The sequence below is a fragment of the Pteronotus mesoamericanus genome, unplaced genomic scaffold (genome assembly GCF_021234165.1).
Source record: "Pteronotus mesoamericanus isolate MK-2021 breed Mesoamerican mustached bat unplaced genomic scaffold, CSHL_Meso_final contig_20, whole genome shotgun sequence".
In the NCBI taxonomy this organism is placed as follows: Eukaryota; Metazoa; Chordata; class Mammalia; order Chiroptera; family Mormoopidae; genus Pteronotus; species Pteronotus mesoamericanus.
In genome coordinates this window covers 92,198,351-92,223,892 of record NW_026555085.1, presented here as the reverse complement: position 1 = coordinate 92,223,892, position 25,542 = coordinate 92,198,351, and the positions used below count along the sequence as shown (strand labels likewise).

At 32.4% G+C, this 25,542-nt stretch overlaps 1 protein-coding gene across 3 annotated transcripts in view; it reads right to left on the bottom strand.

Annotated features, from left to right (window-relative positions):
• STXBP5 (syntaxin binding protein 5) overlaps positions 1-25,542 on the bottom strand; it is a 147,813-nt gene that overhangs the window by 28,041 nt on the left and 94,230 nt on the right. For 2 of the 3 annotated variants that reach the window (XM_054570083.1, XM_054570084.1), the window contains exons 10-19: positions 24,879-25,033; positions 23,641-23,713; positions 20,999-21,146; positions 20,715-20,782; positions 20,408-20,448; positions 19,339-19,559; positions 18,663-18,841; positions 16,204-16,329; positions 14,490-14,641; positions 7,061-7,126 (exon numbers count right to left, since the gene is read on the bottom strand). In XM_054570083.1, the coding sequence (XP_054426058.1) occupies positions 7,061-7,126; positions 14,490-14,641; positions 16,204-16,329; positions 18,663-18,841; positions 19,339-19,559; positions 20,408-20,448; positions 20,715-20,782; positions 20,999-21,146; positions 23,641-23,713; positions 24,879-25,033 (1,229 nt within the window). Of the gene's footprint in view, positions 1-1,643; positions 1,692-1,791; positions 1,852-7,060; positions 7,127-14,489; positions 14,642-16,203; positions 16,330-18,662; positions 18,842-19,338; positions 19,560-20,407; positions 20,449-20,714; positions 20,783-20,998; positions 21,147-23,640; positions 23,714-24,878; positions 25,034-25,542 lie in introns of all 3 variants that reach the window. The other variant, XM_054570082.1, reaches the window with a different exon arrangement.

Here is a 25,542-nt window from a genome sequence, read left to right as displayed (position 1 = left end):
AAGGTAAAAAATAATTATGTATAACTGTGTAACTAACAAAGTTTGAAAAGTTGAATAAAGATAACATGTTTCCCAATAAATAAAACTATAAAAACTGGCTTGATAAAAAAACAATACAAAACAAAAAAAAACTTGCTAATAACATAAAGACTGTTATTAAAGAATTATACTTCCAATAATGTTCTCATTCCTAAGAGATTTGTTAAATGATGTCTTTCAAATATTCATGTTACATATTCCATTCAAAATATAGGAAAAAATAAAAGGTAGTCATTATATTTAACAAAGAAAATATAACCCCAGGATCAAAAAATCACACAAGAGAAATTATTACAAAAGTTTAATTATGTACAAAGTTGCTTTCATGAAAGGTAGAACTCCTACATAACTAAATTATGGAGGTTCTAAACTATATGTAGGAAAGTCCCTTCTAACTTTTTATATTATATAACAGTAAAGTAACTTCTAAAGTATTACAATAAGAATATACTATAAAGAAATTTGTTGAGAAACTGTTATGCTACAGTGCTAGTACATAATTAAAGTGATTTAACTATTATCAACTGATTCACTAAAAACCCACAAATAAAAAGAGGTAAATAATTGATTCTCCATAAATGAAGAGCCCCTTGCCCAAGAATAAACCACCTTATTTTAAAAGAGACCAGAGGTGTCAAGTCAGCCAACATTAATATGACTAAACAGGGTTCAATTTACAACATGCAGACAATAGGGATACTATTAATACTTCTACGAGTTTTTACAATTTAATTATACTATAGAGTAGACTTTGTCAGTTGAGACAAAGTCAGTCAATTCCAGCTGTCTAGAAATTCATCCGATTTAAAACAATTCAAATATGTGGTGGGAATTTGGGGGGAAATAAATAATAACAGTATAATGAAAATTTTGGATTTAAATCAAAGATTAAATTTTTCTTTTTTCAAATATGGTGTTTCTCAAGCCTTTAAAAATTTTGAGACTATTCAAATTTTATGACCAAATATCTTATTTTCATTATGTTTCCAAAGTTTAATTACATACTTCACCCACCATTTTTAGACTTTGTTAACCTTCAAATAATTCATTTCAAAGCTAGTCATAAAAGCAAAAGGACTAATATAAAGTATTCTCCTTTGCTCATTTTTATTTGGCAGGGGGAGAGGACGATCCTAGAAAATTCCCATTTAACTCAAGGATGGTACAGATTACAGACTAAGAGTCAATCTTTCAGGGAAGCATTTCCTTGAAATTTAGGGTCTTGCTAACAGGAGGAAGATGAAATAAAGGTAGAAGAAATATAAATAAAACTCTAAAGGAAAAAAGAAATTTCAAACATGGGAATATAAAATTGTGCTACTTATGGCATAAATTGAACCCTGTTTTATTTTAACATAAAGCAAAAATAAAAATTAATAAAACAATTCACCCCGTAAGTCAGAGGAAAAACTGCAACCCCAATTTTACTGATTTTTAATCATTACTGCCCGATGAGTTTAGAAGAAATACAGCCCAAGAGATCGTTTAGCATAGGAATAACAAATTAATATATATAAATGCAATGCATTAGATAATTTCTTGGTATTGAGTTAGCATTGCATATAGCAAGGATTAGAAACAAAATAGAAAGTTCTATTTCCTACCTATATCACTGGCTACCATCTTGGAAAACTTTCTGCTTTTGGTCTTCACTGAAAATAATATTTTGATATAAAATGTCAAAATCTATTCAAAGTAATAAACTAAATGAATTAAACATAATAAAAACACTTTAAAATAAAGATACTATACCCTTTTCTATAAAGTTATTCATTTTTTGCTCATCATCTGAATTATGTGGTGATGAAGAACCTACACAAATGAAAATAATGGAACAGGCAAACGGTCAGTCACAAACACTGAGTTGTCACAGGGAAAAGTATAAACAAAATAATCTGAGAACTTCTACAAGTTCCCACACTGCTGACCACAAGTAAACATAGTTAACAAGAATTCTTATAATATTACAGTAAGAAGGGCAGTCATTAGTGCATCCTCTTTCATGGTAGAAGAATTCCATGTATATATAAATATTAACTCAAAACTACAGTATTTTTATAAGTTACAACCACTGGGCAAAATATTGGCATGTACGTTAGAGAACAGATAAAGAAAAATATAAGTAGAGGTTAACAGTTTCTGAAAAAAAGGTAAAAATTCTTGATAGTAGTTAACTGAATAAGGTTTATCTAGTAGAACTAAGAATCCTGTGCAAGTGCTATACTGGTACAATTTATTTTAGTGTTAGCTTTCTAGATACAAACTCCAAAATAATATACAAATTCTACTATTACCTTAGAGGCCTTTAAAATACTGAGGTTAATACTTATAATTTTAGCTATATTCAAATATTTATTTAAATTTATAAGGTAAGAAATATTAAATTTTATTCCATCTGTGACTTTTATTTTTATAATTATAATTTTATTTGTGATTTTCTTTAAAAAGGGGTTTCTAATTTTTCATAGTATTTAATTTCTAACACTTCTAAATACAATTTTAAGTAGTAGTCTAGTTGACTTTCATTAGAATAAAACTATTTTTTATAACGCAATTAAAAGGGTGTCTCTTCCATTAAATTTTTCAATCTCAAATCTGTAAATAAGTCACTTCTCCTCTGAATTCTCATAATACTTTATCTTATCTGTATACTTCTCTTATGATGTTAATAACTTAATATCTTCTATTGTAAGTTACAAACATCTAACCTTTCCCACTGACTGAACTTCTGAAAAGCTGGCCACCAAGTGATTTATCTTTGCATTACCTTTGCACTCAGTGCAATGCTGTGCCTGCAGATATCACTAAATAAACATTTGCCAAAAGAATGAGGCTTTTCTTCCTGTCTGGTGTGGCTCCATGGATTGAGCACCAGTCTGCCAAACAAAAGGTCACTAGTTCGATTCTCAGTCAGGGCACATGCCTGGGTTGTGGGCCATGTCCCCAGTAGGGCGTGCGTAAGAGCTAACCACACATGATGGTTCTCTCCCTCTCTTTCTCCCTCCCTTCCCCTCTCTCTAAAAATAAATACATAAAACCACACACACACAAAGAATGAACCTTTTCTACTACAAGTAAATATCTCAAACATAACAGGCAATAAATAAAGAAGTTTTCTGTTTCTTTTCTTTTCCTTTTTTGTCCCAGTGACAGCACTGAACCTTAACAACATCAAAATTCGACCTCCCTTTGCACCACAAAATTGTACTTGTTTTCTTCGGCCAGTAGAAAATTTCCTTGAGGTGTCTCTTCACAGAGCAAGTAAAACTTGCCAACATTGGCAGGGTCCAATTACTTTATAATAGTCTTAAAAGATTACTCTTTAAAAACCAAGTAATTTTTCTTAAATAGCATTTATAGGTCCCTATAAATGCTATATAAAAAAATCATATAAGTAACATTGAGCTCAATAACATTTTCAGGAATGGAAATAGTATACTTGTTTTTCATATACATATAACTCGCATTTAAATAAGATAATGGTTATGATAAGATGCTATATATTTTAAAATACCACTTTGATACTAAATATCCCTTTGATACTAAATATAGCCACCTGCATGTACAGAATTTATTAATACCTGTTTCATTTCATATATTTGAAAGTAGAGCAGTAGCAAGATAACTTATCTAAACGTAAGTATGATATTATAAACGTTTAGTATTTTCAACCTAAAATAAGCAACATAAGCCATAACTGTAAATTTAAAAAGCATATTTATAGATTTTCCCCCAACTGAAAATGTCTACCACTGCTTATCATAATTATGTGACAGCTCATGAAAAAGTTCCAAAAACATTTTCAGCCCTGGGTGGGTGACTCAGTTACTATGGAGCACTGTCCCATATACCAAAAGGCCGTGCGTTTCCATGACCAGTCTGAGCACTTATCTAGGTTTCCGGTTTGATTCTCTGTCAGGGTAACTACAGGAGGTAACTGATCATTGTTTCTCTCTCATATCAGTGTTTCTCTCTCTCCCTTTTCCTCTCTCTAAAATCAATAAAACATATCCTCGGTTGAGGATTAAAAATGTTTTCAGCATGTCTTACTTGAATATATTTACTAAATTGCTGATTAAATCAACATAGGGAATATCTACAGCTTTTTGTTTTTTCCAGGGTACACAGCAACTCCTGAAGGCACCATTTATATGGTATGTGTAGCTTTTTCAATTTGAAATAACCTAACAAATGTTTTCATCATTTTAGAATAAACACACACACATGCACACCCACATTTTGAATGCAGTGCTAAAAAAAAATTTCTGACATTTCTAAAGTGCTCAGTGAAGAAATGTGAGTTTTAAAAAAATAAAGATCAAATAGAGATGAAAGGAACAATTTTCTACATTAATTCAGGATGGCAGAACTAACTTTGTATTTCTGAGAGAGAGATTTATTTAAAAATAATGGAAAAGGCAAACTATTTTTGAATAGAACTTTAATACAAACTGTTGAGATCACACATCTTCATTATGAGATTTAAAACCTTTTCAAAAAAGTTTCTCTTCCTTTACATGTATTAGTTTGAGTAAATACACTGGTTTTGATAAAGGGCATATTCATTTCTAAACTACTCGTTCTCTTAGCATTTATGAGGAACTCTCTTCAACATCTGACCCACTGTTACACATTTCCTCTTCTCAATAATACCAACAGTTTTTTATTAGTCATACTAGCATTAATAACCTATAATGTACCATTTAACTATTTATTTGCCTTATTTATTTCCCACTGCACTGTAGAACGTATTTGAGGTTTGTAATTTAATTACTGCTTTCTATGGTTTTAATAACATGATCCCTTGTGGTTCTTCACATTCACCTCAAATTCACCCCATCCAGTTTTCTTTTTGACTATCCTAAATTAGTAGAAGTTACATGGATTGGTGAGAGTAATAATAATAAATTATTCTTTTATTTCTATATTAGAATGCTAATAGAAACAAAGTTAAAAAGTTATAAATGTACAAATAATAAGACAACTGGCCCATGATAGGTAGCAAAAACTACTGTTAACTATTTAAAAACAGACAAGCAGTGAAAGACATGAGCTGTAACAATGTGGTGTCAAAGGGGTAGCTTTCCAGAATTTTATTCTAGTTCCTCCTGAATGTCTTAGGAGTTATGTATGACTGACATCTGTCTCTTGCTATATGAAACATGTTTCAGGTACAACTACTGTCTCTAAAGTCTAATTTGTTTTTTGTAAGAGGAGCCTTTCCTGATATGCAGGAATAGATATAACTTTTCAGAGAATGCTTTTATCTTTCAGAACATAACCAAGAACTAAAGTAGTTTTATATATACAGGTAAGAATTTGTGACTTATCAATGATATTTGAGGTCATAAAAATTTCTCCATGATAAAACTACACTGTCTTTTCATATGGACCAAAGAGTACAATATATTTAAAAATGTTGAACAATGTTTAGATTTTTCTGGTATGAAAAAGAGAGAATTTGGAGAGCTTTTATCTTATGCAGTTTTTTTTATTTATGTACTTAGATTTAAATATACTTATATACTTATCTACAATTACCTTTTGCTGGGTTATTTCAAATTGCTAGATATACACACACCTGTTGAAAGTTTAGCTTAAGACAAAACAGAGTATTAATTTATTTGGCCTCAATCTGGTGAAAATACTCTTGATGGTCATTTAATATATGAAAAAATAATGTTTCATGTCCAAATTACCCGATGTGCTTATAGCCTTATAATGACAAGTGCATTCACATGGCCTTTAGGGAAGGTGAAAAGAACAGAACAGTACTGTATGTAACTGAAGGAAGAGCAGCCAGAATTTAAAAATATTGTAATTCTAAATTCCAAATTCATAAATAACACTGGTCCTGTAAGATGGGAAATACAGTTACTTGCTCCATATTATTCATTCAGACTTTATTCTATCAATGCTCAGACTTAATATTAGGTGCTAATTATGTGAGTGATTTGTATAGCTCAATGTTTTATTAGTTTGATGTGTGACTTTAAACATGAAATTTAAAGATTAAGGAGACCAGAGGGTGGATATATTTTAAGAAATGGTTAACTTGTGCAATATCAGGAAAATGTAACTTTAAAAAGAAAATATCACAAAAGCTTTTACAGTCCTTTATCTAATAAAATGCTAAACTAAAATATTAGGGAATAAAGTAGAATGCACTTCTCAATATGTCGGATTCTTAAAATTCTTTCTGATGTAGTAGAACCAGCTAAGGATCATAATCTAAGAACAATGTTACCTTATGCTAAGAACAATTTTTCCAGTAGAAAGTCGATGAAAATCCCCAGTCAGAATGATTTAATAAATGTGGTAATTAAAATTATGAAGTCACCTTTATTAAAGATTAGCAAAGTTTCAATCCACTGAAAACATAATAAATTCAGGATCCATTTAAGCCTATGGAGACTCAAAAGCTACAAAAAGTTCCTCTAAAATATTAATATATAGATAAACAGGTTACATAAAGACCAATATATAAATAAGGAAGGAAAACTGCTTTAACATAGCTATAAAATTATACTAGGTATTACTTTGATCACAAAACAAGAACAAATATAAATAGTCCACAATTATTCTAATTGTATAGTCACCATTAGAGTACAAATGTTACAAATCTTCCATATTTAAATAGAATTATTCAAGGATTAGAATACCATTCTACCAAGTGATGACAGGCATGCCTAGAGCAAAGACAAGGCTGTATATAACTAAACCATTTGATCTAATGGTAACAAGTAAAATATATATTCCCTAAAAAGGTATAACTATTATAAACCTAAGTAAATAGTTATATGACTCTTGACAGGTAATAGGTATAGATTTTTATCTCGGGCATTTTTTTTCCCTACTAAATGAGAAAGCACAAAATACAGTTATGACTTTAAGAATAAATATGTGACAGTGAAGTTCCTTGTAGGTGCATTTTAAATGCTTATCTATAAAAAAGGAATGCTGATACGTTATGTTGGTTTTTGTAGAACTATACTTATTAATGAAATAAAAAACAAATTACCGGAAGTTGGAGATTTGCAGCGGTCCTCTGGGACTACAGTCCCTTCACTAATATCACACAGACCTGCTAAAAAAACAAAACCAAAAACCAAATCACACCATGAATTTATATAAACAGTTTTATCTCCTCTTTGTAGTACACCTGTAATAACAGTATATTAAAAAATCTAGAAGATTAAAGGACACTTAGCATTGATACTATGCCGCTTAGTTTTGAGATAGGAGCATAAAAAAAATTGCTAAAAACACCTCAAACTAATATGACAGTCATCAATTAAAAAACAGAATTTTCAAGAGATAATTTGCTTTTCTTCAAGGAACACCAAATATAATGTAAAACTTTGTTTAAAATCAGTAATTTGAGGGGCACATGATACCAGTATTACTTGATTTCTCTTGAGGGGGAATAAATAACTGGCAGTAAGTTTGGTCATTGTTACATCACTGGGGCCCTCAACTCAATGTGATTTCCCCTATGTATGTCTCAAACACCTCCCTTCAATATTTTTCAATAATAATATGAAAAATATTGTGTACCTCCAAATCTGTAATAATAATATAAAAAATATTTTGTACCTCAAAATCTGCAACTTTAAAATATTGTGCATGCTTATCTTGCAAGGCCATACCTCTTAAAAACTATCCAATCACATTTTTTTAAAGTTCTACATAAATCTTTCTACACATTTTTATGACCTATATAAAACTAATCTATCTCATAATATAACCTAAATTCATAGAAGAAAACACAGCAAGATGGTTTATGCTGTAGACAAGAATTTAAAAGACATGACAAATGTAAACAATTAGTATGAATATTAGTTTGCTTCGTGATTTAAACATAATCCTTGCAAATTCTTTAAAAATTGACAAAAAACACATCAAAAGTTCGGCATTTGGGCAACAGACAAGTGGCCACACATCTGGGCTTCTGAAAAAGCCAGGTATCACATACACCAGCAATTTTCAACCTTTTGCATCTCATGGCACATATAAACTAATTACTAAAATTTGGTGGCACACCAAAAAACGTATTTTTTGCTGATCTGACAAAAAATAGGTATAATTTTGATTCATTCACACTGGATGGCTATTGTTGACGGTTTTCATTTTTTTAATGTGAATCTAAGGGAGTAAGTCAGTGCCCCTGACTAAATAGTCAGTTATTATACATTTTAAAAATTCTTGCAGCACACCAGTTGAAAATCACTGACACAGACATATATGCATATATAACCTTTATCTGCTTATCTGCTTTCCCATTCATTTGTTGAAAGATATGATGTCACAATATCTACAGTCACCAAGAAAGCTCTTACAGTAGTATTTTCAAGAGAACACTGAGTACTGAATTGGGTTTATAAGAAGTGTTTTCTATTTTGAACTATATACCATTTGTCTTCAGTGGGTAGAAGCTTTTTGAATGACAGCTTCCTTTTCAACATTCATCAAATTAGTCTTTCTGTAAAAAGAAGCTAGTTTTTATGGTTCTAAAATGATAGATGCAATTACAGGTATGCATTTAACCCATGACAAAATATTTGTTTATATAAATGATAGGTCTTTAAATGGTAGTGATATATGATAATAACCTAAACAACGTAAGCATCCGTTAATGGATGCATGGATGAAGAAAATGTGGTGTGTACATACACATACACACACACACAAGTGAAATATCACAGAAAGGAATGAAATCTTGCCATTTGCAACTGCACGGATGGACCTTGAGGGCATGGTGCTAAATGAAAGAAGGTAAGCAAAACAAAATACCTTATGATCTCACTTAGACCTAAAAAAAACGTAAACTACACACACACACACAAAACTAAACCTAAATGTAAGCCTCAAAAAAACTAAAACTAAAACAAAACAAAAAAAGAACAAGCTCACAGATAGCAAAAATAGAGTGGCAGTCACCAGAGGTGAGGGGATATGGGGATGTGACAAATGGGTGAACGGGGTCAAAAGGTACAAACTTCCATTTATAAAATATGTCATGGAGATGTATTGTACGGCAGGATGGCTATACTTAATAATACTGTCTTGCATATTTGAAAGTTGCTCAGAGAGTAAATCTTAAAAACTCGTAAGAAAAAAGATTTTGTAACTATAAGATGAATGATGTTAACTAGACTCACAGTGGTCATCATTTCGCAATGTATACAAATATCGAATCATTATGTTGTACACCTGAAACTAACAGTGTCATATGCCAATTATACCTCAACAAAAAAATAAATACCGTAGTAGTGATAATATTCTCTAATATTACAGTGGGCCTGGTAAATTGGTACTGAAAAATTAATCGGTTTTGAAAATCTAAGCCTTTTCTATTTTGTAAATTGCTATTACACACTATAAAAATATACTGAGATATAATTCCCATTCTTAAAAATGATAAAGTTGCCATTTCTTCTCTAGGAAGAAACATGTAAGAAGGTAAATTACAGAATGTGATAGAGACTCTTTAATTTTTAGATAATAAATTACTGAATAAGCTGAAACCTGTGCAATGGCTTCTGACTCAGGAAAAGTTAAAGTTGAATCCTCTATGGCTGGTTGATGTATACAATCCTATGATACAGGACTGTGGAATACAGCATATGACTACCTACAGTATGCCTCTCTGACTTTATTTCCTCTCCTTTCACCTACTTCCCCACCTCTCACTCTCTCTACTCTAGTTACTCCCCATTGTACCTTGAACTCACCAGGAATACTGCTTCAGAGCCAATGTACTTGCTCCTCTCTGCTTGAAATGTCCTTTCCACAGGCAACTTCATGGATAATAGCTCTCTCACTTCTTTTAAATCTTTACTCAAAAGTCACCTGGAACCTCTATTTAAAATTCAACACCCATGTCACTGATATTTCAAATCTGTCCGAATTTAATTATTTTTCCTTTTAGCACTATTATGCAACTTACTACATATTACTTATATTTTTAATTGTCTGTCTTTTCCAGTGTAATGAGTTCCACGAGGACAGATTCTTGTCTGTTTTATTACCCATAATAGTGCAGAGCACATGGTCAGTTCCTGGTAAATGTGTTGAATTACTGAATGAATACATGTGAAAGAATTTTGTAGCTTATAATCTAATCCATCTCTCTGTTACTGACAGACTGCCTTCAACAAATATTCCTAGCAGTATAGTTATCTACACTTTGCCCAATGTATCCCAACCCAATTAGCTAACTCATAATAACCAACATTTACTAAGTGCTTATTATGTGCCAAATATGGTTCTCAGTGCTTGACTCATTTAACCCCCACTGCAGCCAATAAGGTGGACAGTTTTATCCTCATTTTACAAAATAAACTGAGGCACTGAGTATTTTTGGTATTTTACACAATGACAAGCATGTAATTACTTCTAGAGACAGTAAACTTGACTGTCATTATCAGAAAGATACACCTTCCTTTTCAAATGTTTAAATAGGAGGCTTAATTTACTGTTTAAAATGTTCAACAAGACACAGCCATATGTTATTGCACATACTACATTCACTAACTGAGGCCCACTAGGTCAAAGTAAGTATCAGGTTATAAGTTGACCCAGTCGATCCTATGGTTTAATCCAGGGATTGGCAAAAGTTTTCTGTGAAGGTCCAGACTGGTTTTTTGGAGCCACTGTCACAACTGCTCACCTCTAATATTGTAGCACAAAAGAAGCCATAGATAAAACGTAAGCAAATAAGCATGGTGCTGCCCTCATAAAACTTATTTGCAAAAATGGGCAGTGAGCCAGATTTGACCCACAGACAGTAGTTTGCTGACTTTTACTCTAATCAACCCGGCAATCATCAAACTAAACTAGGTATTTAGGTCACTTCTACCTGTCTAGGTCATAAAGGAGTCACAAAATTCTTTATCAAATACTGATTAACTTGAAGAAATATGTCAACAGGCTGCCATGAGCCAACCCTGTAATTAAAAGATTAAAAAAGTAACATTAATTTTGGTACAACTTACTTTTAGTAAATTACTGCTAACTTCTATTGATATCTCTATTTTCAATATGTACACAAGGCATCAGATACTTGGCAAATCATTCTAGAATTCTGAATGATTTGTATATCAAATTTGCTGATTTATAAAACATTTCACTTTCATTAAATTGGGAACACTATACAAATTCCCTTCACAAATTTTCTTGACATCGCTTTATTATTGCTTGAACTGCCTTATATAATTTAGCATACACTTTAATTTCTCTTTATTACCTTTTATACTTTTCAGAGAGAAAAATAATTCTTATTAATGGAGACTTGAGAAACAAAGTTATTTACTTCTATATTGTTTTTTTAACTATGATTTCAAATAACTTTAAAATGGGGTCCTAATCCTTCCTTAAGTATATTCCCACTGTAAACAAACATTTTGCTATATTTCACATTTTTTGGAAATCAGCCTTAATTCAATACAGTACTTAATCATCTATACAAAACTTTTAGCCATCCTTGATAGTATCAATTATTTCTTATACAGTATTATTTTTTCATATAATACACATAACACACACAAATATTTCAACTGGTACTACTGGGCTCCATAGCTACTTCTCTTTTTCTATCTTATTGACAATATTTACTCCACTTGAAAGCACTTGCAATTGTATAGCCGAAACTTCATATTTAGAGCCACCTCTCCATAACTTTTGAAAATATCTTTCCTAAAGTCTGATAGAGTTAGATAAAGCCAGCTAATTACCTTCTTTATAATTATCAACTTCCAAGACTAAGTAAGCACATTTCTTATGTGTCTATCACTTTCACATCACTAGTAAGATCTTATTTGGGGTTTAGAATCATATTCAGAACAAAAATTTTCCTTTTGTATTCTTCGTGGGGTATAAAAATGGCCAGCAAAACTAGACATATATTACCACATCTCATTTATATGAGAATGAAGACTTTTAGCAAATACATAGGTAGTTGAAACACTTCATCACTACATATCCCTGTGACAGCTTCATAAATGTTATTATGAAGACACTATTTTAGTTAATAGTTCAACTGTATTTTAATAGAGCTGTAACACATTTAAACTTAAACAGTAATGTTTTATCTCATAGAATAATTTCACAAGTGACATCTTATTCTTTCCAAAAATATATAATCACCTATTGGTAACAAAAATTTCTCTATTCAAGCTGATCTATTAAAAAGAACAGTTTGACGGTATTTGAGCTATACTTCAAGAATATATTATAAAGTATATACTTTAATAAGAGTATCATTTTTGCATCAATGCAGTTAAAGAATTTTAGTACTGCGCTGGCTGGTGTGGCTCAGTGGATTGAGCGCCAGCCTGTGAACTGAAGGGTCACTAGTTTGATTCCCAGTCAGGGCACATGCCTGGGTTGTGGGCCAGGTCCCCAGGTGGAGGTGTGTGAGAGGCAACCTACCTATGTATCTCTCACATATTAGTGTTCCTCTCCCTCTCTTGCTCCTTCCCTGCCCCTCTCTCTAAATAAATAAAATCTTAAAAAATAAAATAAAATGACACATACACTTCATTTAAAAACAATTTTTAGTACCAATTACTCTATATTTAATTTTATTTGAAATATAAGTAATTATATTTTCAAATTAAGACAAAAATATTCTTAATGTTAAGGCATATTTTAAAATAACTCTTTTAATTTAAACTACATTCCTAAATATTATTAAAGTGAGCATAGTAACAATATGTAAATATCTTAAACTGATCAAGAAACACTCAGATGTTTAGGTACAGGAGGACTAACTCTTCAATTCAAAATGAATCAAATAATAATATGAATAATATGGGGTTTTGTACACAGTAAAGTAGAAGGCTGTGAAATTTAAGAAAAAATATTTTTAAAATTGCATTGCAAAATTGGTCTTTATCCTTGGATAAACTTAGGTATTTAGTTTCTAGCAATTTTATATAAACTACAATGAGGTATCAAGGAGAAATGAAATTAATTTTAGGACTAAAAAAATTTTACAAGGTTTGTGACACAATTGTTAAAAGTAATTGTTGCCCACAAAAAACTTCTTTTCTATCATGACAACACTCTAACTTTCTAACACTACATATTAATTTTTTTACTTTATAAAGAAACTGGGTTGGGATACAAACATTTCAATAGCTGTGTTCCTATACATATTTTGAGGTGAATTTAAGTAATGAGTATATTATTGTAGAGACAGTATTCTAATAAGCTTTTAAAAAATAAATGAGAAAAAAATGATTTTACAAACAAAAGCAAACATGCCATGATTTTACTGACATGGAATAAATAACTTACTTAAAAAAGGAGAACGGAGTTTTTTCACAGATTCAGAATATAAGCAACTAAGATTGCGCATGCAAGAAGCCACAGTCAGCATACCTCAGTGAAGCAATGAAAAGTGGAAGGAAAAAAAGGAGACAGAGAGACTAGAATGGTATGGCTGAGACAGTTTCTGCTGAAGACAACAAATGACAAAATGATTACACATACAAACAGAAATGCGGAAAAAATTTCAATCAACAAGACAGTAAGGTCTATATGTCACTACCTCTTTCCTCTCTCATGAACTGGGACACAGGTAGTGTTAGGCAATGATGCCCTGCGAGCAACTGAGAAATGCCTCTCAGAGGATTTTATTCAGGGGGATGAGTTAACAAGCACAGACCGGAGCGTCCTGGTGTCCCACTGCACACTGGCGCTCTGCAAGTGGGTTACCGCGGCCCAAGGCAGGGTTCCCCTCAATCCCCGGGGCGACGGGAGCCTACAGGCCTGGGACTGCTGGAGGCCTCGTTATTATACCCCTATGCGCCAGAGAGCCAATGCAATTTCCTGTGTGAGCCAGGAGGTTATGGGGGGAAAAAAGGTGAGTACTGGTATAGACAGCTAACTATACATGTGTTCCATAAGGTATAGTATTATAACATTTAAAAATTAAGACTAATTACTTAGCAAAAACAAAAGAATACTTATGAAGAGAATGGATCAGGGTTTGCATTGAATCAGGCTATCTGAAAACATTTTATTTTCATAGAACTGAAATTCACTTCTGCACCTACTTTTACACATGGAAAATTACTCTTTTTAAATTAAATTGTAGAAAAATTGATTGTGGCCCCATAATACCAAATAAGAGAGACAAAACTTTGAAGTAAACATTTGTTCTAGAATGAGGCAAATTATTCTGTCGTCATAATTTAGCTAAAGAAATTTGATTTTGTGGTTCTTTTCCAATGTTAAATAGAATCCTAGAATACTAAAAACAAAAGCAAAATCTAGTAATAATACAAAACAAAAAAATAGGCTCAAACTTTCTATTAGTTTTTGACAGTCTATGTGTTACAGACTAAATCACACAAACTATTTACCTAACTGAAATACTTATATTCACAGAAGTAACTCAGCATTTATAAAAACCTTAAAACTCAGGAGTTTTTTCTTTTTACCTCCAGAAGGTTGTCGAGATTTACGAGGAGACCGGGGTTCTCTCCGATAAGGATCATTGGAGCCATATAATTCAATAGTGCCCAGGTTGAGGAGTACTGCTTTCTGGAGGTAGTCAACCATCGCAATGCCATTACAATTGCCAAAAACTACCCTGGAACAGGAAAAGAGAATATAGTTTAGCACGAATAATAATTACAAGAAAATGTAGTCTATAACAGACTAAAAAAGAAGCATGATAGGTCTTAGAGAAAATTCCTCTTTAAACAAAAAAAACTATCACAGACATAAAAATACAGATTACACATGGCTTCTCATGGAACTGTGTAGATTTTTTGCAGACATTAACGATTACAATCAGTATCATTAAAAAAATCTGACATAGGAGTTGCAACTTGATCAGAAACATAAAGCCCCAGGCTAAGCAATGTGACATCTTTTTTTGAGCCTCTCAGGGGAAGATATTCCCTTCCATTGGGGAAGCAGGGGACTGTATCTTCCAAAAAGCTTTGGCAATCAAGGATGAATGGATTTTATTCCTTTAAGATCCCTTAAGCAAGGAGTAGAAAGTTGAAATGTATAGAGGGGCTATGTAAGTAAATAAAAAAGGCAGGTAAGGACAGTGGTGAACTGGATAATGTATGACACATCTGAAGAGGAAAACCTTCAACTCGGTTCCTGCTGACTTTTGCCAAGCAAGAATGGAGAGACATGGTTCAAATAATCAGATTTTTTAAGTGGAAACTCAAAATATGGATTTTTACATCAAATAATCTTGGCAACTAGTTCAAATTTTAAAAATGCACAAAAAGGGCTAAACAAAATTCAGTTGTGAGCCAAATGAGGCCTGTGATCAACTGATTAGCAATTTCCTTTGAAACTTCTGTTTTCTTTTTCTTATTCCCTGTTTGTTTCCTTTATGGCTGTGGGCAGTAAAATATGAAAATGTCTGTGTCCTGACATTGTGGGATGGCAAATAAAAGACATGAAAGAAAACTATCTCAGACCACAGCTGGTCTTAGTCCGGTGCACAACTGCAGAAACAGAGTAGGTGGTGACAACTAGAGGAGGAAGAAGAGGAAGAGCGAGTCCCTAGGCTGGATCGAGGAAGGAGGCAGCGACCCGCACATGAAAAACAGCTCTGGGACTGAACAGGTAGCATGTGGTTTCTCTTATACCGCAATGCTGACTTTAAAACAAACATAAACGTTATTTAAAAAAGTACGTGTAATTACTACTATATATTTGGAGGCATGAATTAGTAAGTACACCTGTACTACAGATGAGTACTTTCTTAAATTATTGCTATGCTTGTACAATCTATACAAGTTAAACTTTAGAAGTAGAAAGAATAAATTACATAGCTATGGTAGACCATTTACAGAATCAGCTTAGTGCACAGTATTCTGGGTTGACATTGTTAGATGTCCATTATACCTATTAAAAATAGGAAATTATTTCTGAAAGTATATTTAGGAGACGATATAGTAACTTTAAACCTTTACCTCAAATAATTCACTGGTCTGTGAGTTATCCTACTTAATATTGGGAAGCAAAGTAACCATGCACAGAAAAACTATCCAGAACAGAATTACATCTGAAAGTAAAGTTATGCAACTTTTTAAGTGATACTATAAAGATCATCATTTCTATTTTCAAAAATAAGAAATGTATGAAATAATGTGAAGAGAGGAGAAACACATAAGTTATACTTACAGTCCATAAGAAGAGTTGACTGCCAAACTGGTTATTTGTTGTGGTGGTTCTCCACCTACCCATACCAACTGAATAACAAGTTCTGTCTGATAACCTGGAGACTGTTTAAGTGGTGAATTTTTAACTCTGTAATAAAGGAAAACACATTACCTTTTTATATCTTACTAGCCTATGTAATTACAGAATCATGCAAAAGTAACTACACAAAAATAACTTTGTATATGAAATTGTACTGGATATTTTAAAAAGTAAAAATCAGAATCCTCTCCCCTAGAAGCATTTAATCCAGACATCAAACACGTAAATGAGTAAAAAGAAATAAGAAATCATTAGTAAGTTTCACATACAGAGCGGAGGGAAGAGGACAAGGGAGGAGTGGGTAGAAAGGGCAGGGAAGGAAGAAGGAAGGACAGGGAAGACAGGGAGGGCTGGGGAGAAGAATGAGAAGCACTGCCCAGGCTTTACAAAGGAAGAAATGCAAGTTACAAAAGCAGACTTAAAGCTTAAAAATATGGTTTAACTAAATGAAAACTGGCCAAAAACATAAGTTAAAGAATGAGAAAACAAACAAACATGGGCAATTTATTTTTGTGTGACTTTTTGTAAAAAAGTATATACCTTAATTTAAGGTCAGAACATTTTTTTAGGTCTTTATTAATTATACTTTATTGATTATGCTATTACAGTTGTCCTGATTTTTCCCCTTTGCCCCCCTCCACCCAGCATCCCCCACTCCCTCAGGCCATCCCCATGCCTTGTTCAAGTTCATGGGTCATGTGTGTAAGTTCTTTGGCTACTCCACTTCCTATGCTATGCTTTACATCCCCATGGCTATTCTGTAACTACCTATTTGTACTTCTTAATCCCCGAGGTGAGAACATTTTTTATTGCTCAGATTCTTCAATAACTGCTCTTGTAAAATATATGCAGCAATTTTAAGGATTCTGCCTTGGAGTGACAACATATAAAAGAACAGCAGCAACACTACTCAAAGTTGTATCTCCTGACACCAAACTCACAGGTAAGAACCTTTTTGAGTCATTTAGTTGATATTTCTAGTGAAGAAGACCATGACACCTGACCCTTTGCTGTTGCATCTGCTAGACTCACTCCGGATAAGAAAAGGATCAAAACATTGTCCAAATTTCAGGATAAACATGTATCACTAAACTACTCCTAGTATTGAGTTCCCGTCACTTCTGCCTGCGCAAGGTCCGCAAGGCAATACCCTCAGAGCTGTTCGTACACTGGCTGAGGCAGAAGGTCTGATTTTTCCCAGGGAAATACCCACTCTTCAGCCCAGCTGTCCATCTTAAGACACAAGGCCGCGGGCACTGCAGGTGTTTAGCTTCGTCCTTGCCTCCATGCCCTAGATGCCAGTAGCACCCCTGCTTCCCCTGGTGTGACAACTAATAATATCTCCCGATACTGCCAAACGCCTCCTGAGGAGCAAAACCCTCCCCATTTGGGAACTACTGGCATAGAGTATACAATTTCAAATTTATGTAAACATATAAGGACTTTTAAAGTTGTACTTATTTTTGGAGTGAATGCATTTTTGATTACATGGACATTCTCCACAGCAACTGCTGAACTATTATTCACCAACAGAAGAGATTCTAGCAGATCTAAAGCAAAGCAGTACAAAGCGGGGGTTCTTTAACAAATGCAAATTTCTCTCTTACCACCCTCTCTACCTTGAATCTTCTGCAGTTTGGCTTTGCCCCTGCCCCCACTCTTGAAATTGAATCTCTTTTGACATTTTCCATAACCACTTTTCAGTTATTACCTTAACTGTCTTCTCTGTAAATGTAATCATTTTAATCACACTCTTCATAAAACTGTTCATTAATTTTTAACTTTTCTCATTGTTTTATTTTTCTGCCATATTTAAGGCCCTTAGATAAATTTAACTATTAAATAATATAAATTGGATAGAAAAAAGGAAAACTTTATCCAATTTATTCCTGTATAAAGCAAAATGTATTCAAATTTGGAATATTACAATACATTTAAATAATGATACTGTGGTGCTAGAGAAGATTCAAAAAACGACCAGTGACTAATTACAAAACAACAGAATCACAAAAGACTGAATAAGTAGAATTTTCAAAATGGCTGAAAGCAGTCTAAACATGTATTTCATCCACACATATATCCAGACTAAAACTCATTAGTGGTTTAGAAGATTGAGCTGTAGATACAGAGGAAAGATCCATGCTGGTCCGCTGTTTAAAGACCAAATCTTCATACTTGAAGGATAAAATCATGGAACGCAATCACATTCCTCCTGATGCCACAGAAATATAAGTTGGATCAATCAGAGCAAAGCACAGACAAAGCTGTTCTTATGCCATTTTACTCCATCACAGGAAAATGTCACCATAGCTTCTTAAGGCACACAATTTATCTATATTAAAAGATCATTCTCAAGACATCTCTATTTTTTAATAACTTACTTTAAACAAGGAACATTATCCCGAAGGCCATCAGAGGAGCTGCTACTGGTGGAAGGATGAGACTGAGGAGGGATGGGCTGAGGGTTGGCGCCCCCCACTGGTGTTGGCAGAGGCGGTGCCTGGTCACCCTCTGGGGATTCCACGTCGTTTATCTCATATAACAATCGAACTTCAAGCATCTGTTGGGAAAGTAGGATAGCTCATTTACTCCCGGTAAATATGGTTCATTTTATTACAGTTTATACATGCATGTACATTTTAGTGGAAAGAACATTTTTAAAGGTAAAAATTAGCAAGATTTCTAAAGATAAGGATTTAGCCACAAAAAAAAAAAAATGTTTCTGACTCAGCTTTTTAAAAATGATGTGTATGTATGTAAGTACATACACACACAAACATGCATTATCATTTTAGAATTTATGGCAATTTGTTAATATCAAATTAGAGTATGCTTATACTGAGATTAGCTTTGTTCAAAGGAAACATAATGCATTTAAGGATTTAAATGTTCAGAAGATATGCACAAAATATGCTATTTTTCAAAACAAGGTAAATGGTAATATAAATACGGATGTGTTTTTAAAAATTCTAAACAAAACCGCAGATAATCTTCTAAATAATTCAATAATTTTTAAACATCAGATATCTGACATTGAAATAACCACAAGAACATTACCGGAATGACTTCTGTAATAACTTCTTGTTTGCTGAATCTATAAATAATGACATGAGCCGACACTCCAGCTATGCATAGCATCCTACTTTCTGGACACCAGGAGATGATCTGAATGGCATACGGATCTTCATCTACAATGTCTGTGTTTGGCTTGTCATCTTTACTTCTTGACTTTTCAAATACTTTAGCTGTTTTTAGTTTATACAATACTTGAAGAGTTACTAGATAAAAGATATATATTAGATAATACAAAAAGAACAGATACAAGGTAACATTTAATCAGTTACACTATGTAAGAAAATAGCCTATATATATTTGAACCATATTTTTATTCCTAGGTCTGTATTTCTGTTATATGTTTAGATAATGCAGTCACTGTACTCAATGACCAAAAAAAAGTGTACTCATTACTCATTGTAGTCATTTAAAAAAAAAAATCACCATCATGATGAATTTAGATAAACTGAAAAAAATGAGTAACAAAATAATCTTGTAAAAAAAATAATAAAAATAATAAAGAACATCTTGCTTCCTAAAATGATTTTCTCTACAAAAGATACCAATATTAACTAACACTTCTAGAGGATGAAACATAATATATCCTGAGTTAACTGGATTCTAATTGTTTGTTATGTATATTTTGCAAACATTAGCCATTCAAAGCATTTTTTCCCTTTTTGTCATTATAACCATCTTAAATATTTCAAAAAGACAACACAAATTCTGTGGTAGACGTTTAGAATCAGGCATTCAAATTATAATACAAATTTTCATTGATTTGAAATATATGCCTGCTTCTCCTATCTCTGAATTAGGAAGAGAAGGTTTGAAGAAATTGTGAAGAAAAGATTTGAGTACGTCTATTGCAAACTACTATTTAATAGCATGAAGAGTATCTTTAATCTATTAGAAATCCTAAATTCACATATTTGATTAATAGGTATTAAATTTATAGCTTCCAAGTTTCAAATTAAATGTTGGTTATGCAATTATTACAATATGGGTTGTATAAAAGCGATTATTCTATTACATATAACAGTAATATAACAATAATATTTAAAATACTTACTTGCAGAAGCATCCCAGAACTTAACGGACCCATCAGCATGCCTATGAAAAGCAAATGAATTAAGAATCTTATAAAAAAAGAAAAGTCTGCATTTTTAGTTTCTTAGAAGTGCACTGTTATTTAAAGGGACAGTCACCAAAATGAGGAAAAAGATAAAATTTAGGGTAAATTTCAGTTTATAGACAATAATTTGTTTCTTATTATGTTTCAGCATAAAGGAAAGCACTATCTGTCCAATTAAGTAATGCTCATGTAGTCTTAATTATATTTAGCTATTATTTACTTAGTCAAATAGACTTTTACTTACCCTGTAATAATTATTTCTGGGTAACTTTGAGCACCCAAACCCCAATTACCTCCATTGATGGGCCATTCCTAAAAGAAAAGATTATTGTATAAAGCAATTTCCAAGCAAACCACCCATTTTCATATATAGCTATGGCAACAGTAAACAACATACTTTGTTTCCAAAAAGGATTTTCCATATAGTTCTTCTAGGAAAGGATTCATGTTATCAAGCACTTCAAGGTGACAGATATAAAATGCTCATGTATTAATGCAACATTAAGTATTAAAACTCATGTTCAATACCTTTTTGCTGTAACCTTGACGTTTCTGTCTCGCTCCAACAGAATAAAGTGCAGGAATAAGGTCCACAGGACAATCAGCAAAATACTCGCAACAGGTAACAGGGGATTCATGTATACTCAAAGGGTAGGGATTTTCAAATATAGGATATCTTTAACAACAAGAAAAGAAAGATATTCATTAATTTAAGAAATTACCTATAATTAATACAATGAAAACTTAATAATTTATAGCTTTGGAATGTAAAAAGTTTTAGTTTAATTAAAAATTAACATCCTTTGAAGGTCCACATATTATCTAAATTTATATTTTAACTTAGTATAGTATGTTTTCCATAAAACTTTAGAAATTACATACATCTAACAGATTTAATAGATTCAACATATGCATATATGTAAAAAATTACATCTTTTATAATGACAGTTGCTCAATTAGAACAGTAAACAGAAAAGCTGCAGTTGGAACTACATATCATACATACACCACACACAGAAATAAGTGACTTACATACAGTTATCTCATTTGTTCTTGGACCTAACTTATGAGGTAGGCATTTGACTGAAGAATAAAGACTTAGGGTAATGGGCCAAAGGCATGCCAATCAGCAAAAAGAAGCAGAATTTAAACTGTGCTCTTAACCATTAAGCCGTAAGATTCTCAATTAACAGACACCTCATTCTTGTATCAGTAGAACTAATACAAATTCTATCAGTATAATGGGTAGTGCAGTGTTTGATTTAGAAATGCTCTCATGTTTTATTGATAACATAAATAAAATTCTACCTTAAATGTTTTCTATTTATAAAATTATATTAAAGCAAGAAATGCTTTCAAAAATCATAAAATTAAAGTAAAATCATAACTAAAATGCAATGATATTTCTTTCCTGATTTTAAAGCCCTGGGAAATGAGAATGGTTACTTAAAATCATCTAGAAAACCACAAACCAGCTAAAAAAAAGTCTAGCAAGTTCAGACTTGGTTAATCTGCAAAAGTTAGATGTATTGATCAGACTACTACTGACAATAATTAAAAAGAGGAAAAAATATCTGAAAAGCCGTTTTGAGACTTCAAAATGAACTCAACTGTCATCATTCCTTTCTCAACCACATTAAAAAAACAGAAGACAAAACTCAAACCAACAGATGCATTAAGAGATGGCAAGCAATTTTTATCTCTTTATAAAAACACTTAAATCCTTAGCTCAGTAATTCTACTACTACTGCTCCAATACACTTGCTAAATTAAAATGCCTACTCACAGGTTGCTTGTACAATATTTTCTGTAACAAATATATCCCAGTACAGACCACATGTGAAAATCACACTATTTAAAAACTTATATAAGTAAAAAAAATTATATTAAGAATAAGTTATCTTAGACTGTCATTTAGAAAATAATGTTTTAAATTCCTTTATTCTCAATAATATTGTTACTTTCCAAAAAAACAAAACAATTTATTATTATAGGCAGCAGGTAACTAAGTTGATGTGAATTTAGGAATGCCTTAAAATTAGAGAAATAATACACTTCACTTATACTTCAGGGTTTCCCAGTCTCAGTACTATTCACATTTTGGATCAGACAATTCTCTGTGAGGGTCTATCCTATGTATTATGGATGTTTGGCAGCATTTCTGTTCTCTACCACTAGATGGCAGTACTACCTACCTCCACTCAATAAAAGTGTCCACAGATTGCCAAATATAAGTATCTCCTGTAGGACAAAATTGCCCCCAATTGAGAAATACTGAAATACTGAATGGGTAAACTCGATGAAAAACATATTTAATGATTATTTCTCAAGAAATACAAATAGATAGTACAATGTTCTTCTATTCAAAGAACTTAGAACTAAACATAGTATCATCTATGTTAGAAAAAGCAGAATGTGGCAAATACCAAAAAAGTTGCAAAGGAGTTATAGTGGGAATTACAGATTAGATATGGTATGTCTAGTTAAGAGAGAACAGAAAAAAAATTAGAGAAAAATATGGCTAACTTTGAAAGTTCTATGGATTTTTGTGGCAAATGGAGTGTTTCAGCTGCTGGAAGCTATGTAAGAAAAGGGATGGAAGAGTGATTATTTGTTTAATACCCAGCTCGGTTTTCTAGGGAATACGGCACCTGCAAGAAGACAGTGGAAATCAGTTGGAGAGGTACCCTGAATTCCAACTGTGTACAGTAACAAGCAGGCTGAGATGTTTTTAAATGAAAAAGCAATAGGAAACCACAGTTAAAGAGGAGAGTAACAAGACTGGTGCAGCATGTAAAATTATTCTGACCATGGCATTCAACAGACTGCAACAGGGAGTGAATACGGCTGGGGAAATACAAGAGCTTATCCAGAGGTAAACTGTGAGAGGAAATCAACTTTGGACATGGTGATTCTACATGTCCCCAGGGTATCCAATTATTAGACTGAATCATATGAAATTTCAGAAATCCAACAAACTTTGACTTAAAAATGAACTCTGTATGATCACCATACCAGAGAAATTTTGCAGGTAGAAATGAGCATCTGGAGTTGTAAAAAAAGGCCCAGGTTATAGATATAAATGTAGTGTCTTCAAAAAAAATGAATGCTAGAAAAATCTTTTTTTCATCACATACTAAAATAATTGCTTGTCAAATTTTATTTCTTACCCATTTTGTGCAAGGTCTATAAGTACTAAATCCTTTTCTAGAAGAACCACCACAGCATATGGTTCTTGAAAATCTGGAATAGGAAAACAATACATGAATAATAGTTTTAAATATGCAAGAAGAAAAAAGATTAAATATGCAAGAAGACAGCAAATTATTTTTACTTAGTTTTTATTCCATTTGCTCAAATATTTAAAATTTTTATCTTGTATTTAATATAACTTAAGGTAGTATTTTCTAAGTGAGATAAAGCTATACAATAACCCATAAAAACTATTTCAGTTTTGTAATAGTGAGTAAAACAAGCAGCTCACAGTAACTTCTATGGTACTGCAAACTACAAGACAGACATGGCCAACAAATTTGAAATGTAAATCCAAATATGCATAAGAACTCTCATTATTGGATATCTTAGAAACCCAATGGAGTACTATTATATTATATAGGCTTTATCTTGGATATTTTATATGTGCCTGCTAACTATAAAATGCATTACATCTTTACATCCCAATTAGCTTCAAATGAAGTAAAAAAAATCCAGATTTAAATTCCTCTTGACATTTATGCAAGTTATGATAGTTAATTTTATGTGCCAACTTCTCTTTGCTGCAGTATACTCATCTGTTTGGTCAAATACTAGTCTAGCTGTTGCTGTGAAAGTATTTTATGTTTTTTAGATGTGATTAACTTTTAAATCAGCAGACTCCAAGAAGATTATGCTAGATAATGTGGGTCATCCAATCAGCTGAAGGCCTGAAGAACAAAGACAAACTTTCTAGGGGGAAAAAAAAAAAACAGAATAACTCTGCCTTCAGATTCAAGACTGTGACATGAACTTTCCTGAATTTTCAACCTGCAAGACTGCTCTGTAAATTTTAGACTTACCAGCTTCCACAATTGCATGAATCAATTCCTCAAATTCTCTATCTGTATTTATATCTCTCTCAAATGGTTGTTTTTTTTTTTTCTGGAGCACCTTGACTAATACACTAGTATTTTACAGAATATTAAAATGTTTCTTAATGTGGGTAGTTCTGTTTATCCTACAAAGGCACTTACTACTAATATGTAATACAACAAAATTAACTTCTGAAATAAAACTTGCCAAGTTACGATGGCAGCATCTCCTCCCAGAAGAATGAGCACAATACATTAAGGACATTACTAAGATAACATATAGGTCTTTGTTCTGAATATAGATATCTATAGAAAATGAGCTTTAAAGATGTAATGCTTACCATTTGGGTACGGTGTTTCACATAATGTTAGGAAATCAACAATGGAATAGTCCATTTCTAGCACAGCAGTACTTTTCCCATGCATAACTGTCAAGCAAGGTCTTCTTCCTACAGTATCATATGACAAACCTCCTGATAAAATAATAAAAGGTTCCCTGGAAATAAAATACATAGTTAGGATTATAATAAACAGCATGATGAAGACTAATTATTTTCTTGCTATATCATAAATGTTTTACTTAGTGAAATAATCCAATCTTAAATTCTAACATTTTTATGCATCATTTTATTGAATATTTGCATGCGGATTTTGTAACTGCATTAGGTAAGACCCAATTGAATTCCTGAAAATTAACCTGTAACAGGAATGAATGTTGACCACTTTCGATTCTCAAACTTCCTCTTGGCCCCTGAAATATTTTCTGTTATCCTCTTTATATAGTTGTCAAAAGATTCTCCCCAGGTTTCTGCTGCTGAGTCCCCTGAATAAACTTCCTTTATTTCCAATCTTATTAGCCAGGCCTTCCAAAAAGGAATGTTAATGCCCTAAGGCATCCATTGTACATAATTTAACTTGTCACTGATGCATCGAGAATGTACTAGCTACAAATCACCCTTGAGAAACCTGAGGAAATAGTTCCTCAAACCCCTTCTGTAGGGCTTA